This window comes from Tenrec ecaudatus, chromosome 3 (assembly GCF_050624435.1).
Source record: "Tenrec ecaudatus isolate mTenEca1 chromosome 3, mTenEca1.hap1, whole genome shotgun sequence".
NCBI lineage: Eukaryota > Metazoa > Chordata > Mammalia > Afrosoricida > Tenrecidae > Tenrec > Tenrec ecaudatus.
The window spans coordinates 173922255-173941096 of record NC_134532.1 but is presented as its reverse complement, the minus strand read 5'-3'; the positions used below and the strand labels follow the sequence as shown (position 1 = coordinate 173941096).

General features: G+C 44.4%; 1 protein-coding gene across 1 annotated transcript in view; it reads left to right on the top strand.

Annotated features, from left to right (window-relative positions):
• ATP10D (ATPase phospholipid transporting 10D (putative)) overlaps window positions 1-14117 on the top strand; it is a 130649-nt gene extending 116532 nt beyond the window's left edge. Inside the window, exons 20-23 of the mRNA XM_075544373.1 lie at window positions 1857-1937; window positions 2844-2948; window positions 8704-8891; window positions 11824-14117. Of these exons, the coding sequence (XP_075400488.1) occupies window positions 1857-1937; window positions 2844-2948; window positions 8704-8891; window positions 11824-12148 (699 nt within the window). The 3' untranslated portion in view covers window positions 12149-14117. The remainder of the gene's footprint in view (window positions 1-1856; window positions 1938-2843; window positions 2949-8703; window positions 8892-11823) is intronic.
• Window positions 14118-18842: the final 4725 nt, after the last annotated feature.

The following is an 18842-nucleotide window of genomic DNA, read 5'->3' as shown; positions in this document are numbered from 1 at the left end:
TGTCTTGGTCTAGTGATTTGGGTGGCTCCTTTGACGCGGGCACAGTCTCTGACCCAGTTGATTGTGCTTCTTGGTTCGATTGTATGGACACTTGGATGAAGAGAGGCAGAGCCCTGTCACTCCAAACAGAAGATGGTAAAAGAAGGGACAGGGAGACCTGGGCTGTAAACAGCAAATCCTCATTGCTGATTGTCCAGTGAACAGAGATAAAAAGAAATTATAAATGTAAAAAACATAAGGCTCGTTTTTTGAAGAACAGAACGTTCTCATATGTGGATCGTGTGTGTGTGTGTGTGTGTGTGTGTGTGTGTGTGTGTGTGTGTGAAGGGAAGGGAAGACAGCTTGAGGAATCACTAATACCTTGTGAAGGACTTTTTGTGCATTTTTAAGACTAAAAAGAGCATGTTAAGGAAAGAAAGGACTCGCTCAGGCATGTGACGCATGGGCTTCCATTTTATCTATGGAGGGAATCACCGGGAAACCCCAGTGTTGTTTCCTTCTGGGTCCGGAAGCAACCTCAGAATCTCTGTCCACAGATATCCCAGGTGCCGTGGCCATTCAACCAGTGTTGCTCGAGTTTTCTAATCACTTGACTGGTGGTATCTCTAGTTGATCCTTCGCTTTCTTTGGAAAAACCCATTTAAGCACAGTTAAGTTATACAAGAACAATTTATTAGTTCACCGAGTATTTGTTGAGTGACTCCTGTGTATCAGACACAACTCTGGCCATGTGGATAAAAGAGTCTCTCTCCCAGGCCAAGAGCGTATGTTTTGATGAAAGAACCAGAAAACCGGTAGGAAAAAAATATCATTTCTGATGTGATGAGACTTCTGAGAGTACCAAGAGAGTAATGAGTGATTGGGTGGTGACACCTTTTATGCTTATCCCAGAATATCTTCATGACAGAGTTATTTTGAACTAGGCTTGAGGGAATGGCTGAGTGGAAGATTCAGGGCAAAGAAATCTCAGCAGAGTGAATGCCCTGCAGGTAAAATCCCAAGGGAACAATGAATTTTGCATTTATAAGGAATAGAATAAGGACTTTTGTGAGTGGAGCACAATGAGGGAGCATCCAGAAGGGAGGAGGTGATGCTACGCGGAGCATGAACAGGCATGCGGGACCTCGTAGGTCATAGGAAGGGATTGCAGCGGAATAGCAATTGTATTGGAAATGCAATGGGAATCCACCGAAAGAAATACCAATCACCAAGCCACACTTACTGCCATCAAGCAACCAACCCTTTAAAACAGAATAACTCCTTTGGGTTTCCAAGATTGTAAACCTTGACAGGACCAGAAAGTCCCATCTTTTTCCCAAGGGCAACTGGTCGATTTGAACTGCCAACCTTTCAATTAGTAGCCCAGTAAGTAACCCCCTCCTCTACTAAAGTAGGAAGAAACAAACCCATGGCTGTGATGGTAACTCATAGCAACCCTGTAAGACAGAGTAGACTGTCTGTGGGTTTCCAGGACTGTAACTTTTTACTAGAGGGGAAATCCCATCTTTCTCCCATGGAGAAGCGGGTGTTTCTGAACTCGGATCTCGTGGTTAGTAGCCCAACACACAGCCATGACTCCGCCAGGGCTCCCCCTGCTATGCCACTGGGGCTCATTTTCCCATCAGTGGGATCCAGTATTTTAGTAACACTCACACTTTTCCACGCAAAGTTAAAGTTCGTTCAGAAGAAATCATTCAGGGACATTTTCTTCAGCACAGTCACACCCCTCCTTCCTACCACTATTTGGAAATTCCACCTGTCTTTGAGTGAGAGGCAAGTACTTGGTTATATTGCCCCTGGACTTTGATTTGACCCTGTACATCTTACTCTCTCCCCTGTCTCTGTTTATTTCCCAGGCATACTTGCCCCTGACATTCTGGATCACCTTGTTGGACGCCTTTTATCAAAGTCTGGTCTGCTTCTTTGTGCCTTACTATGTGAGTTCATTTTCAGTCATTCTATTTGCTTTCAATGAATCATTGATGCTCACATGGCTTTTGCCACTCATATCAACATATCAATAGGTAGATTGTTCATATAATCGGATGAATTATTAACTGACTCAACTATAAAATCTGCCAAATTTAAATTAGTGAATTGATTAGCTTTGGAGATGAGTGCTTCATTCGCTCCTAGGTCTCTCTTTAGGCCTTCACCGCATGGTAACTTTATCAGTGCCTTGAATAAAATTGATGGTCTGGCCAATGTAATTAAGTCAGTTAAAAATGAGAGAAGCATCGAGAAGGGTGGAGGAGGGTACAGTCTGCTTTTAGAAAGCAGAGATTAATTTTTCTGACAGTGCATGTAGTCAGCACAAACAAAGTAAGAAGGAATGAGTGCCTACGGATGGACATAAGCATGCGTGTTATAAAGGTAGATTCTGACTTCAAGATCAGAATATTGAAAGCTGTGTATTAGGAGAAATAGTTGAAGACTTGAAGACAGGCACTTCATAGAGTAGGGTATATTCATTTATGAAAGGAAAAGAAGTCACCTCAAAGTAGTCATAATAGCTATTTTTAAAGACTGGAAGCTGTAATGAGTGGAAGAGATGTTATGTTTTTATATCCCTTAAACAGATAGATCTTTGAGTAAAAGTTTCCAAGAGACTAATTCAGAGTGCAAAGATTGGATGGCCTGTCTGCAAGACATTCATTCTGTTTGGTTGCTGTTGTTATTATTTATTTTCCAACCCTGAAATTTATCCTAAATGACCAGTTATTGGAAACAATGTCGATGAGGCTCAAGTGAATTGCAGGGTAGTGTGACCACTAAGGGACCTTCCAGCACCAGGTATGTGTGCATCCTTCTTAAGACCACTAACTAGTGTCCTCTCTTTGTAGACCTACCAGGGCTCAGACATCGACATCTTTACATTTGGAAACCCGCTGAACACAGCTGTTCTTTTCATCATTTTACTCCACCTGGTCATTGAAAGCAAGAGTTTGGTGAGTGCTTTTTGTGCCACTGAAGTAGCCTGCATCTCTTTGCACTTGAGGAAACGTCTTCTATTAGCAATGACCCTGATAAGACCTTCATGCCCAGAAGACAAGCGGTAACGAGAAGAGTAATGACTCTGTGGAAGAAAGGTGACACCCATAGCTCTTGTTGATCATTGAGTATCATTAAGCTGAGTTGGATGTGTGACTGGGGAAATCAGAAAACACCTGCTGGGACCCCTCGGGGATGGTTCATGGAGGTGTGAGTCAGGCTGGGAAAATAGTCATCCATCTATGGTCAGCATTCTTTGTGACCAAGCTAACACCTTGCCACTAAAATACAAAGAGTTGTTGTGCCATGGTCCTGTTCCACTGACTTTATTAAGCAATGCTTTTATGTCTTACTCTTTGCGTTAGTCTGGGTTGATTACAGAAACAAATCCAGCTACACTCATATGTTTATAAGAAAGAGCTTTACATCAAAGAGCAATTGTATATTAAAAAAAACATCCCAACCCAGTCCATAAGTCCAATATTAGCCCATATGTTCAATACCAGTCTATAAATTCCTCTTCAGACTCATGCAACACATGCAGTGACGCCGAATGCAGGAAGATCACAGGCCTGTGGGTGGAATATCTTGTGGATCCAGTGGCAGTGGAAGCATCTCAGCCTGGCGTGGGTGTCGCCACATGGCTCTTCCAGCTCCAGGGCTCTGGCTTCATCAGCATGGCTCCATGTAGCTTATCAACAGGAATGTGTAGCAGAGAGTGTGTGTCCCACCTCCAGGGAGGAAGACAGGAGTTCCCAAAATCCTCAGGAGAAGGCCATGCCACCACAGAGACCTCATTGGCTATGACCTGATTGGCAGGCTAGACTCCACCCACCTCGCAAGTTGACAGACTAGGTAACTGCCACATTCTTAATGCATAAAAAGTGATCTCTTTCACTCTAAAAAAAAAATCTTACCTTTCCTTTAAACATCGGTCTTTAAGAAGGAAAAATAAAAACTTAGATGTTGATTGAATGGTAAATATTAAGACTTTGGGTTAAAATGACCGCAAGCTATCTCATTGCAGCAAAGCTAGTGTTTAGGACTCAGATGGTAAGCTTGATTGTCAGTTTCCCTTTGCAGATGGTACAGCAGCCAACCAATGTCTGGAAAAGAAACTACGCCCTTGTGGCTCCTTATGACACGCCTTCCCATTGTCATTGCCTCTGCTATAGGCTAAGCCATGCTGTCACGTCCTGAACCATTGCTACAGCCTCCCGACTTTTGTCTTCCCACTTCTACTCTTGACCCCTTGCTCCACATCGTGCCCAGAGCCACCTTTTAAAAACTTTAAACCAGAGCCTATAACTCTCCCTTGGCTTGTTTCTTTTAAATGGTGTCCCGTCGCACGTTAGAAAAACCCTTAATATGACGTACAGGGCCTGATGCCATGAAGCCCTACTTCTGGCTCCGCACGCGAGTCACACTTCCCCGCTTTCTGTTGGACAAAGACACCAAGCTCATTGGCACATCAGGGTCAGGGCCTATCCATTTACCACACCTTCTGACGGGAATATGGGAATATTCTTAGTACCCCTATCCCTTGTACTTATGCTGTTAAAAAAAGATATATGTATATATATATGTGTGTGTGTGTGTGTGTGTGTATATGTATACATATGTATACCATATTGAATGAAGGGGGAAGAGCAGAGTGGAGACCCAGGGCTCAAATGTCGACCACTGGAGATCCCCTCATAGAGGGGCTTAGGAGAGGAGATGGGTCAGTCAGGGTGCGAGGTAGTACCGATGAAGAACACAGCTTTCCCCCAGATCCTGGATGCTTCCTCCCCACAACTACCATGATCCGAATTCTACCTTGCAGGACTGGATAGGGCAGAGGTTGTACACTGGTGCATATGGGGGCTGGAGGCACAGGGAATCCAGGGTGGATGATACCTTCAGGACCAGGGGTGTGAGGGACGATGCTGGGAGAGTGGAGGGTGAGTGGGTTGGAAATGGGGAACTGATTACAAGGATCCACATGTGACCTCCTCCCTGGGAGACGGATGGCAGAGAAGGGGGGGGAAGGGAGACTCCGGATAGGGCAAGATATGACAAAATAATGATGTATAAATTACCAAGGGCACATAAGGGAGAGGGGAGCGGGGAGGGAGGGGGGGAAAAAAAGGACCTGAAGCAAAGGGCTTAATTGGAGAGCAAATGCTTTGAGAATGATTGGGGCAGGGAATCTGCGGATGTGCTTTATACAATTGATGTATGTATATGTATGGATTGTGATAAGAGTTGTATGAGCCCCTAATAAAATGTAAAAAAAGAAAAGGAAAAAACAAACAAACAAAAACAAATCACTAGCTCTTGAGTTGAATCATGTTCCATGAGGTTTTCTGTTGCTGGTTTTTAGAAGTAGATCACACGCCTTCCTGCTGAGACACCTCTGGTGAGCACAAACCGTTTGGTTAATGACTAAGACATTTCATTGCCGGCACCACCCTTGCACTTCCTGAGCTCCATTTTTTTTAGGTCTCACCAAAATTATTACCTGCCAAAGAACTCGTCCCTAACTATTCTTTGTCTCAACTCTGCCTTTTGTTTTCACACACAGCTCTAATGGCCATTCACAATGTCCATTTGACATTGGTCATTCCATTTGAAGGCGCCCTTATTTGATCCCTGGATGCTGGCTCGTGGAGGCATGAGTCAGGCTGGGAGTCAGGCGTCTGTCTCCTCATCAATCACCATCATGTCTAGGAGAGCAGAGATCACGCCTGTTTTGTTCCCAGACTCTATGACAAGACGGGCGCCACAATGCTTGAAAGTATCTGGAGCTATAAATGAATAAGGACCACGAGGTTTGGGGAATATATTTACCATCCTGAAAATGAATGCATTTCAAATGATACACGACTGAATGAACCTTGACTCTAAATAATAGTCATTTCCAAAGGAGGACACAAAGTTTCTTTTTAACCACATATGATTCTCTCAGCTCATAACCTGCTTTACCCATCCTTTGAACCCCAAAGTTAGCAAAAGGTTAGTGTCTGCTTAGACCAACTGAGCTAAGTAAAGGAGATCCTAAAAAGTGCAGGGTGTGTATGTTTTTTAAAAAGATCTATTTAAATTGTAAGAGACCGTATTGGTGCTTGCCTGTGGCTCTGAAGTACAGGATATTATTCAGAGAATGGTAATTTCATTTGTTTGTAAAAATATATCTATGGCTCTCAAATAATTTTTAAATTATTGTGAGAGGCGGGATTGGCTCTTCCATCTTGCATGTTTGCCGCCCCCTGGTTGAGACGATCTAGCAAGTTATGAGCAACAGCTATCTAATCTGAATAAGCCACGCAAATAGGAAATACGTTTTAAAAGCTAGCTGAAGGAGATGTAGAGTTCCCATGGCTTAACAAATAAGAGAGGAGCCAGAGTGATTCTAGAGGTGCTGGGAGAGACACTAATGTGCAACCTTGTCAACATGAACCCCTGGGCTTCTCGCTCTCACTTCCTTGCCTTCAAAGTTCATTCCCTGGAGCCAGACTCCTGCTGCCATCGCGTCTGTCACTGGCTTTGTCCAGGAGAGAAACCCTCTGTCAAGACTACTGCAGTGCTTGGAACCATTGCCAAGGAGAAGGAGGACGAACGCCAGGCGCCCACAACAACAGTGACTGTTGTGTAAAAGCCACACCATTAAAGAACCCTTTCTAGGACCATGGGAGTGTTAGCTGGAGCCCACTGCTTCCATGGACCCTTGTCAATAAGCAGCATCCGACAGGGCAGCTGAATCGGTTTCCCTTCCGGCTTTTGTGCTCCAACCCATTCCCTTTCCTCGTGACTTCCCACCTTCCTGCTCGTTTCTGTTCAAGGCTTCCTACTCTTTCAGCACTTCATTCAACGGGTGACCTTCATAGAGCCACTGCCTCACTTTTCAAAAGCGCATCAGTCTTAGGTTGGGGGAGGGGGGGATAGGACATCGGTGCAGTGAGGCTCGAGGAGAAGAAAACATGAAAGGAGAGTAAGATGACAGGAGCAAGACGTGGTTTCGAGATGTGAGGATCTCAATCTAGGGTGCAGCCAGGATGTTTGAACAGTTTGTCTGTTTTATTCTATAAATGAGTATTCCTAGTTACCCTTATGAAGCTTATCCCATGGGGAAAGACTTTGAAAACCTCAGAGGAGAAAGCAAATGAGATGTTCTTTGAGAATGTAGCCCTAACACAATCAAAAGGGTGAAACAGAGGCAGGGTTTCCTCAACATGCCAGACACCCCCCACCCACCCACCCACCAATGGCAGGCAATAGTATGTTCGGCACTAATAAACAACATTGAGTATTACAAAATAAGGTGACTCCTTTCCATCCTTCTGACTATGCCAAAGAGGACGTCTGCTGGCTGCTCTTGTGCGTGACCACAATGTGGTTAATTGCAATCACACGGATTCTGACTCGTGGGAACCCCCATGTGCAGAGCTGCTCCACTGAGTTTGGGGGCTGTGACCTTTGAAGAGCAGAGCACTGGCTTGCCTTCTTGATGTCTTTGAACGTCAACCCTTTCATATAATTGTCAAGTATTGAACTGGTTTCATCACCCCAAGACTTTTCTCACAAGATCTCTTGCTAATTTCCTGTGAGAGCCAGGACAAATCGGACCCCAGCCTCAGAGACATGGTGGCAGGGGCTGCTGACATTACGACAAAGGTGCTGATAGCACTGTTCTTCTTCAAGAAAGTTATTTAACAAGTGAACCAGTTTAATGTCAATGAAAATATTTATAAAAATAAGATTACAGGAAGATGAAGGTACATCCAAAAAAATCAAGGGGAGATGATAAGTATGTGAGTTTAAACATTTATTGTGCAGCCTAAAAAACCACAACGGAACAACTCAGGAGACAACAAAGATTTATTTCTGGCACTTATACAGTCTCTGAAGGTCCAAAGAGTTCAAGGGCAATTGTCCTCTCGGGGTAGCTGTGCAATCAGGCTCTTGTCTCCTAGCTGTTACGTCTAGAATTGGACTTCTCGGCCATCATTGCAGGGCATGGGGGTGGGTGACATGGAAAACTGCACACCAGCCCTTCCGTGCTGACACTGGAGAATGTCACATGTTCCTTCCACTCACACTTTATTCTTCAAAGAAATGGCCGTGTTTAATTTCAGGCTGGGTGGGGCGTTTGGGGGGCAGGGTGATGAGAGTAGTGGTGACCAGCAGTGACGTCTACCAACCATGGGCATGGCTAACTTTTGAGGTTAAGGCATTACCTTAAGGAAGAAAAGTGACTCTAAAAAAGTGACTCTAAAAGAAAAAGAAGAGAAAGAGAGATCATCTGAACACGTTATGGACGATACAAAGTAAGCTCACCACTTCCTTTGAGTCAGTCCCTTCCCATAGTGGCCCCGGCTGTAATCTGTCAGGAAGCAGACTTGGACATCTTCCTCGGGCACTATGGCAGTGGGTTCAAACTGATGGCCTATTGGATATCATCTGAGTGTTTAACCCCAGCACCATCAGGACTCCTTTTACTTAAACTCATCAGTTAAACTTGCCAACAGGATGGCCTTTTGGCATTGGGTATCATTTTACAAAACTCAGCAGTGATCTGGGCTGTTGGTGGACCTTAGCTGCGTATCACATCCTCACGTTGCATACACACCACTCGGTCACGGGTTCCATGGGTTTCTTTAACAGCTTTTGCCAGGCTACAAAGCCCTGTCGGCGAAGGAGTCTTCCTATTCTCCTGTTTGTGTCTTACAGACTTGGATCCACGTGCTGGTCATCGTTGGTAGCTTCTTATCCTATTTTGTCTTCGCCTTGGCTTTTGGAGCCGTGTGTGTAACTTGCAACCCACCGTCCAACCCCTACTGGATTATGCAGCAGCACCTGCTGGATCCCGTCTTCTATCTCGTGTGCACCCTCGCAACCTGCATGGCTCTCCTACCCAGGTAGGCTGTTTGCTTGCTTTTGAGTCAAGAATGTCAATGATATCGCAGGCTCGGAATTCTGGGAGCAACTAGGAATGGAAGGCAGACTGCTCTGTTTAGGAGCGGGGAAACCAGTCTGTGTGATCATTCACATAGCGTTGTTCCCGATTTGAACAAAGAACAAATGTGACTCCAGTCACCTGGAAAGTTTCTTTCTCTGTCATAAAGCAAAACACCTCTAATTTAGTTGGAAAACTTTGCCTCACAGACTTATTTGGAGACCGAGATTCCTTCCTCCATCTCTCTGCTCTGTCTTCTCCTAAGGGTGTTCTCCTCCCCATGCAGGAAGATGGCTGGCTCGCCATCAGCATGCCAGGTCCCTGCCGACTAAAAGGGGCGAGAGTGAGAGAGGAGTACAGCAGCCTCCCTCGTGGAACGTTAGTGAGAGCACCTGGAAGCTGCACACAACAGCACTATCCGTGCCCCGTTAACCAGAACCTTAGTGGCCGAACTCCAAAGGAATGGCTAAAAGAAAAGATTGAAATTTGAGAGGGGGAAGATGGGACTTGGTGTGGAGGGACAAGTTTCTCTAGCCATCTAGGAACACAGAAAACCTCATGCCTCCCCACTCATCTCCAACGTCAGTTATCGTTCCCATTGCAACTTCATCTGATTTTGAATATGCCTGAGATGAGGAAGACTCAGAAGTACGCGTGAGCTCCCCATGTATAGACTCTTTGATGCTTATCATCACTCGACTCATTGCCATCAAGTCGATACGGACACAGAGTGACACTCTAGAGTAGGGTAGAACTGCCCTTATGAGTTTCTTAGACTGTAACTCTTAACAAGAAAAAAAAATCCAGTCTTTCTCTTATGGGACAGTTGGTGGCTTTGAACTGCTGACCTTGTGGTTAGTAGCCCAATGAGGAACCACTACGTCACAAGCACTCCTGTGATATTTATTATAGTTTTATAAAATCTGTTTCATGGAAAATGAGACAGCAGATAGTTACTCTGCCTTTTTAGCATGGCATGCTGATTCCATATTCCTCTATAACAGGGATGACAAACTGGTTGGCAAACCAAATCTGACCTGCCTCCTGACTTCACAAAGAAAGTTTTGTTGGATCATAGTCAGGCATGTTCCTTTGCCTGTTGTCCGCAGCTGCTTTCATGCTTAGACCAGCAGAGTTGAGTAGTTCATCAGAGTCCACCTGGCTCTCAAATGAACTAAGAAAGTACTCTCTTTACATGCTCCCAGCCCCACTCTGTGAATCCAGAGGTACAATGAACATAATCTCTTTGATGCTAATGGACATCTCTTCGACAGATACAAAATAAGATCCCCCAAGTTCTTCAGGTTTGGGTATACTTGTAGCAACCCTTCATAGGTTTTCTGATGCTGTTGATCTTTATGGGATCAGATGGCCTCCTTTTTCTCCCAAGGAACAACTGGTGGGTTTGAACTATAAGCCTTGTTGTTAGCAGCCAGCACCACCAGTGCTCCTTGTACTGAGCAGTATCCCTATTAAGCTGAAATGCTTCTGTAGTCTTCATGTTGCTATGTTTTCAGATTAAACACTGGTAAAATGAAATGGCAAAATTTCTATAGCCTTTTAAAAATTGCTTCAGATGTATTAATAGTACAATTCTATCTAATCCAGTTGTGGTAGGTTGAAAAAAAAAACAAAAGCAAAAAACAGCTCCTTAAAAGACACCAGAGATTTCCCACAGCCAGAAGGCAAAGTGAATACAGAAGTAGAGACTAAACTCACTGGGAATTGCTTGGAATACCAGATTCTCTTTCTTCCTCCCACATGAAGCTTTGAGAATGAAAACGTCTTGAATTATTGCCGCTGGGAGTCCTGCCCCTGTTTTGGGGTACAGGTAGCTTGTTTTTCAATCTTACAGATCCGGGGATGAAGAGGAATTTTATCCCAGGATGGGTCACACCCAGAGTCTCGGCCATACCTAATTTTAGATAATGAGATATGGGCCTTTTAAACGGATGGTATTTAGATAAGATTTTGGAAATTGAGTTGACACTGTAATTGTTGAGCCTTTGGGATGTGCTAAGATAGGGTGGATTTATTTTTGCCTGAGAAATGGGTATAAACCTTTGGGCCCAGATGGCAAACTCTAGTAGACTGAATAATGTTCCCCCAAAGACTTCATTTCTTAATCCCTAGAACCTATGTTATGTGAAAAAGGAGTCACTGCAGATATGATGGAAGTAAGGATTTTGAGATGAGGAGATTTACATGGATGTTTCGAGTGGGGACCTAAATGCAAATACACCTATCCCCTTACGAGAGAGGCAGGGGCAGACCTGCCACAGACAGAGGGAGAATGCTATGTGAACACAAAGGCAGCAATCAGAAGGATGCAGCTACAAGCCAAGGAATGGTGACAACCACCAGAAGCTGGAAGAAGCCAGTAATGCTTTTTTCTCTCCTTAGCATCTCCATAGGGAAGACAGCCCTGCTGACAACTGTAGTGCAGTCCATTGGTACGGATTTCAGCCAACTGACTTCCAGAATGATGAGAGAATAAGTTTGTTGGTTCAAACCACCACTATGTCCGTGGTAACGTGCCGCAGCACCCTGGCCATAGGACTCTAATCCAATTAATGGGCATTTTAAATGGGTCTTGTGTGGCACAGCTCTATCTGCTTTCCAAATATTACCTCATTCACCCTTAACATCAAGCCAGTGGTGTTTAGGGGCATCTCTACTTTCACCAATTAAAAAAAAATTTAACAAGTCCTTATAGAGCACTTCACATGTTCTAAATAGTTTGCAAAGACTAGTTTATTTAATTGTGTTGCTTCCCTTTAATATTTCCTTTTTTCCCTCTCTCTCCCCTCCTACAAATGGGCACGAGATCCCCTCACTTTTCCCGGCAGTGGATCTGAGGTGTGTGTAATTCTGTGCTTCTCTTTGTATGCTAGGTTTATATACAGAGTCCTTCAGGGATCCCTGTTTCCATCTCCCATTCTGAGAGCCAAGCACCTTGACAAACTGTCGCCAGAGGAAAGGACGGAAGCCTTCAAGAGGTGGAAAGAACCCGGAATGATGGATCAAGTGGCAGCTAAGGATGCTGATCATTCAGCTGCTCAGCCAAGGAAAAGACCCGCGTCAGGTCTTCCCACTGTCTCTGCAATGATGTCAGCAACTTCACGCGCTGCTGAGAAAGGAAATGGATCTGTATGTGAAACTGCTGTGGACTCCGAGATGCCTCGGACCTCAGGGTTGGCCACACCACCGAAGGATTGAGGATACAGGATGGCCTACTCTGAGTCACACATATTCCTTCAACTTTGGAAGAGGAACCTTGAGGCTGCAACATTATCAAGCCAGTTGAACTTGGACGCCACCTTTAAGACCGAGATTTTTTCAATGGGCTTGGGCCGTCATTATGACAGCTTTCCTCAGGCTTGCAGACACATTTGTAAAAGAAAAAGAGCTTATAGTTTGCGCGATGAAATATTTCATTCACAACCAAATTCTTTTATGAACTTTTTCAGATTTTGTAAGAGTATTTTAATCATCTTAGAAATCCAGATATTTTAAGCAGGGATTTATTTGACGTCAACTTATTTTGATGAGAGGTTATCTCAGATACTTGAGAAATGCTGAAGATGAGCAATCTCCAATCAGTTTGTTGGGTTTTTTTGTAAATGAAGAAACCAAATAGTTTTTAGAGCAATTGGTGAGAACACCTTTCCAATGAAAATGGTTATCTGTTCATTTCCAGATAAATTCTCAAGAGCCTTTTAATCAACAGTGCACCTAAAGTAGGGTAATAGTTGTACTATTGAAAATACAGGTAGTGGTCATTAATAGCATTTTATTTCCTTTGGGAAGATGTGCTTGGTCTTCTGACAGAAGGTATTAGTCATACCTCTGCTCATTTCAGTGCTCCGAGCCAGTCTTTCTCAGGAGGGAGCAGAGGGGATGCCCGGGCACCATGAATGTGTTCTTCTGCCTGGTCTAGTCCAGACAAGACAATTTATGTGGCCTAACTCTACCTAGTGGTTCTGAATTGGAAAACAGAGATCATAGGTCAGGTGGACAGAATCAGCGGAGCCTACAACCATGTGGAAATGCCCTGTACTGTAAAACTGACAATACCCACCGTACCATGTCCTCAGGTGCCTACAAGTCAGTTCTGAATCAGAGTGGCCCTACAAGGTGCTTGAGTTGTGAAAAAGATTTGTGCTCAATTATTAACCAAAGGGTTGGCAGTTCAAAGCGCCTAAGAGCATCATGAAAGGAAAACTTGGCGATCTATTTCCCTAAGATTACAGCCACTGAAAACGTTGTGGAGTTCTACTCTGAAACTCACGTGGCCACCATGAAACTGAGAACAGCCTGATCAAAATAAGACAATCAGTAGCCACCCACTCTTCACGAGACTATTCGAGGGATCATGGTCTTTACATGATGAGAAAATCTGCTACAAAAGACCATTCTAAAGTATTAAAAAGCAAAGATGTAGCTTTGAGGGCTTAGGTGCACCTGGCCTAAGCCGTGGTATTTTCAATGGAATATATATATATATATCCATTGTATTTAAGAATAGACCTGTAAAGCCGAGCCGTGGTATTTTCAATGGATTTGCATGCATATGAAAACTGGGCAGTGAAGTGTGGTGTGGGTAAAGACTGGTGACTATATCATGGACCCCAGCAAGAGGAACAAATCTGTCTTGGAAGTAGTATAGTCAGAGTGCTCCTTAGAGGTGAATATGGTGAGACTTCATTTCCCTTACTTTGGTCTTGTTATCAAATGAGACTTGTCCTTGGAGTAGGACATCATGCTTGGCAAAGTGTCAGCAAAAAAAGAAAGAAAGAGGAAGCTCTCTAATGGGACGGATTGGCCCCGTGGCTGCAATAATGGTTTCAAGCATAGCAGAGGTTTTGAATGGGGTGGGAGCAGGCAGTGTTTCAGTCTGCTGTGCCTAGAAGGTCACTGTGGGTCAAAGCTGACTTTCAGGCACCTATGAACAGCAAATTTTCACACTACTCTACAAGTTTTATGGTGGTGTATCTCCTTAAAATGAACTCTTATAAACCAAAACAAATGTAGGTTGTTCTCAGGACATTTCCATGGGTTGCCTAGAAAAAAAAACACTTTTAAAATACATTTTAGGACTATCAATGGATGTACTGTATACTGTAGCAAATAATGTATGCTGGCTTTCGATGGAACGAAGGGGTTATTAAAAAGCATGTCTTCTTAATGAATTTCCTTGTAGTTCTCTAGCCATCTGAAATGGACTCAATGGCAGTGAGTTTCGGTTTTATCTGTTTGAAAACTGTCGTCCAGCAATTATCCAAAATGTCCTTCGTGAATCTCCATGCTAATGTTCTATGTCTCCATCAAAATCTTCTTAAAATTATTATTCTCAGGGCTTATTCATGCTACTGCCGACTACTGTCTAGTCTGACATTTTTATTGCAAATAGCCTATGTAAGTAATCTCAATAACTTAGAAATCCCCGTGGTTAGTGGAAGTTGTCTTCTCCTTCCTTAGGATTTTTATTTTTAAATAAATGATTTCATAAATAACATGTACCAAAAAGTTGTCATCCCTCTGGTATATACTCACTGAATCCAACTGCAAGTGGTACCAGAACTTGAAAGAAAGTCCCCAAACTGATCCTTTCCCAGAATATTGTTTTGGCTTTTTCCTCCATGGAAACAGTGATGTCATATCAGCCGCTACCCTCGTAACTGCTGGCATTTATTCCCCAAGATTCTCGGCTTTTGATGAATAAAAACCGGGACATGTGTTCACTTGTAAGGAAGGGTTATAATCTACACATGATTGTGCCAAAAAAGACGAAGAAGGGCCAGGCTCCAAAGTGTGAATTATCTATACATATAAGTAGAGGAAGATTGTGGATCCTCATGTGACGGGACTAGCACCTCTTATAGCCCCAATTCCAAAAGGGTCACATCTCTGAAAAGAGAAAACTTTTCATAAATTAAACACCAGGGCCCTGGATAGACAGGAGGCTATTTATAATCTTCGGTTATTCCATTTAATATAATTTTTTCATTTCTTTGGCCTCAGAAATAAAATACAGTTTATTTCTGGGGGCTACTCCCGTCGTACATGGATACGCTGAGGCCCGAGGGCGTAGTGAGGATGGACGGCACAGGACAGGGCAGTGCTTAGCTCTGTTGTTTGCAGGGTTGCTATGCATTGGAACCAATTTGACAGCAACTAACAATAGCAAGCCCAGTCCTCAGTGGTGATATAATAGACAATATATGTTCTGTATTACCAGCTTAAAATTTGAATGTTCCTGGTTTCTGAAACACATCTGGCCCCCAGGAGAAAGGGATTTGGGGATTTGAATTAAGACTTTGAAAGGTCTCATTTACAAGTGAATAACTTACTTATCAACACCAAAGTACCCATCATATTTTGGTATTTAGCATATTTCACCTTCTCTTTTGAGTCAAAACGCCGTATCATTACACCTACTAACTAATAAAAACTGATTGATAATATGCATTTTAGGATGTATTTTAATGCAAAGGATTGATAAGTGATTTGGATCTCGGTACCAAAGAAACCTCAGTGCAATAAAGGCTCATGGGCTTTTACCAAGGCTTAAATTCTCCCTGAACACTCAGCAGATTATATGGAACTATTAGCAACCTCAAATTTCCAGCTAATCCAACAGCCCGCCTGTCATTGAAAGTATGCTCATGCTCCATGAGAGTGAGACATATGGTGGGCCAACTTTGATCTGTGGGAGATGGAATCAGCTCTAGGAAGCGATTAATGGGGGAAACAATATCCCTGGAAATGCCCCACGCCCCATACCCATCCGAGAAGAAGAGATGATGCTAGTCAATTAAGAATGAAGTACAATATGTACAATATGTACAATATGTACCTTTTACTGAACATTAGTTGAGCAAGACTAGCATTGTTACGTGAGCCAGGGTACCTTCATGTAATGGGGGTGGCCACCACTCAGTTGCTGAAGTCTCACACTTGCAACACGTTTCTATAAGCTCCAGGACAGGGGACAACAATTTGAACTTCAAAGATGTGTACGCATAGAAAAAGAGTACAAAAATCTGTGTACAGAATGGCAGGTAGTCTCTCTGTGGGGGGCTAAGGTGATCCAGGTTGCTGGTGGAGGGTGTGTGAAGTCCAGCTGGCCCACCAGGCATCTGGATGGCCCGAAGAAACCTCTGCAGAGTCAACTAGGACGATGTGAAGATTTGGGTTTTGCAGGCTTTGGGTGGAAAAAGACTTTAACCACCAAGTGCTATGTGTAAAGTGACCTAGTGCTTAAAAGCATTTTTAAAAATTATTTGTGTGATTACAATGAAGCGGCGACAGCAGATGTTAAACTCCTATTGAAGAAAATGATGAAATGTTTGGCTGTGGGCAAAGTTCAACAGGAGGTCCAGAGACATTTCTGTGACTTTGTTAGCAGAGCTGAACCCAGGCAACCTGGAAACTAAGCAATAGGGGTGTGCAGTGCAATTTCATTCTCGCTCTTTGAAAGTTTGCATCCGTTGGGTCTACAGCAAGCCTGGCTCCCTGTGCAGTCTACTCTCCACACCACGTCAAGGCGGCCATCGCTGTGGGCCGTTGATTTGATTCTGACTTACAGTCACCTTAAGGGACAGGGTAGAACTGCCCCATAGGGTCTGCGTGGCTGTCCAGGCATGCCTTGGGGATATTGCAAGATGGGTTCCAGACTCCAGCAATCAAGCCAATAGGACAATAAAGTGAGTCACACTACTGTGGGGGGTCTCCCAGTGCATACCAAAGTTAGGTTTACACTATATTATAGTCTATTGAATATGCAAAAGCATGATGGAAAAGGTTGAACTTCTGCAAGGATGGCCAAAATAAGACACAGAGATGTGGAGTGAGTGCATGGGGGTGGGGGTGGGGGGTGGGGGGTTGGGGAATGTTCACAGGGTTTCCACAAACCTTCAGTTTCTAAAAAGAACCACCACAAAATGCGGTTTCCGTGAAGCTCATGAAGACAGGATATGCCTGTAAAGCTTTATTGGGGGGGGGGGGGTGAGAGTGCAGATTACCCATTCTTCTCACCCTGGAGCCACTGGTGGATTCAAACCACCAACCTTGCCGCGAGCAGAAGAGTTGCATAGCTACCTCCAGCAGCTCTCCCTCCATCGCCTCGCAGGGAGCACATTTCCCCCAGGACGTTGACCCAGTAAAAATCTCCCATCCATCACCCGATGACCGCATCGAACCCCAGCTACAGGGCATGATCTGTGCACACATAGCTAGACAGGAATGGGTTGACCATGTGGACGCAGCTCCAAAATGGAAAAGTGCCCGGTGTTACTGAAGAGCTTTGGGCGCAGTTTCCGCGACCTAAATGGATGCTGCTGCTTTCTGACCTCCGACTGACTTTCGTGGCTTCTCAAAACTACAGAAAAGTTGGAAGACAACGAGGAAAGAAGCATGTATAAAGCCTGGCTCTTCAGAAGGCAAGCCTCCACTGTCCTATTGAAATGAGCCACTCTGCTATCCTAGTTGAGACACAAGCTGGCAGACGAGCCAGTGTGCATCTTGACGACCTTTTCGTGTGTGTGATGGGGTCTCAGGAAACTGTCCCTGGCCTGTGACACTCACTTCAAATCACCCTGAAGTCGATAATTCCTTGCTGCAGCCTGGCCAAGGGAAAAGAGCTGCTTTGTCTGTCTTTCAGAAAGCCTTTCCTTGAACTAAAATGAAAGTAAAGTGATGAATAAAGTTGGACTAGAGCCAACATGGACATTTCCAGTGCACTTGCAAGCACTCCCCATCGTGGGAAGGGCTGGTCCACGTTCCTGCAGGAAGCCCTCCTCCACTCCACCAAGGCCATTCGCTCAGAGGGTAGCTAGGCGGGAATCTTCGGTCATCTTGGGAATTAGTTGAGGAGAAAGGTGTGGATGTATATCTGTCTCTCAATCCATTCGACGAAGTATGACACGTTGCTGTAAACTCCGGGACCCAGGACTTTGGAAAAGCAGACTGAGCCCCATGAAGTTAAACCAAATAATGTCCACTGTCCTCCAGGCCGCTCGCAAACAAGGGGACCACCGCTGTCACCCTGTAAGGAATGGTAATTGGTGTTAGTCACTGGCATGCGGAGCTCCAAGGCTGTCTCCTGTTATTTTCAGGGTACCAAATGTAACCAACTTCTTGGACGTTTTGGACGAAGCCCTCATTGTAAGGAATGTGGGACAACCACGCAGCTTGCTACAGGAATGGAACTTTCAGGGGAACACTTTCGTCATTAAGAGGATGAGGGTTTGGAGAAAAAAATATATTCTTTCTATGCAGTCGTTTTTCAGTTATTCCCCACCCTCACCTGAAGGGATCGGCGTTGATGACTTGTTCACTGTACTCGTGTTGAGCCTCATTCATGAACACCAAAACATCCCAAGAGTTTTCTCCTCATTGAATAGCAAATAATCTAAATAAATAAATAGCAAAGAATCTTGGAGAAAGTCCAGACTGACTACCCCTTGGAAGAGAGAATGGTGAGACAGAGTCTCACGTCCTTTGGGCATGTTGTCCAGAGAGACCTAGCATGATGCCCTTGTCCAGGGACGAGTCAAGCTACTTATGATGTGAGGAAGGGGCTACGGCAGATGAAAGGAGCCGTTGGCCGACACTCGCAGATTAGAAAGAGAGTGGAGAATTCTTTATCATCGACTCTGCCACGTTGGGGGTCTGGACCAAGGGAGAAGAAACGTTTTGTCCAGGAGGAGCCGAACGCTTGCTTGGGCAACAAAAATACCCACAACAAGAGGGAAAGCTAAGGGCTGAGCAGAGGGCCTCAAAGACATCTGCGATTACTTCCGGAGGAAGGAAAAATGGCAAGGCCATCCTAAGATGCAGATTGTTTTGGCTTATCAGGTGGAAAACAAGGGAAGAGGAAGCAATTCACAATGAAAAGCAGCACACAGCT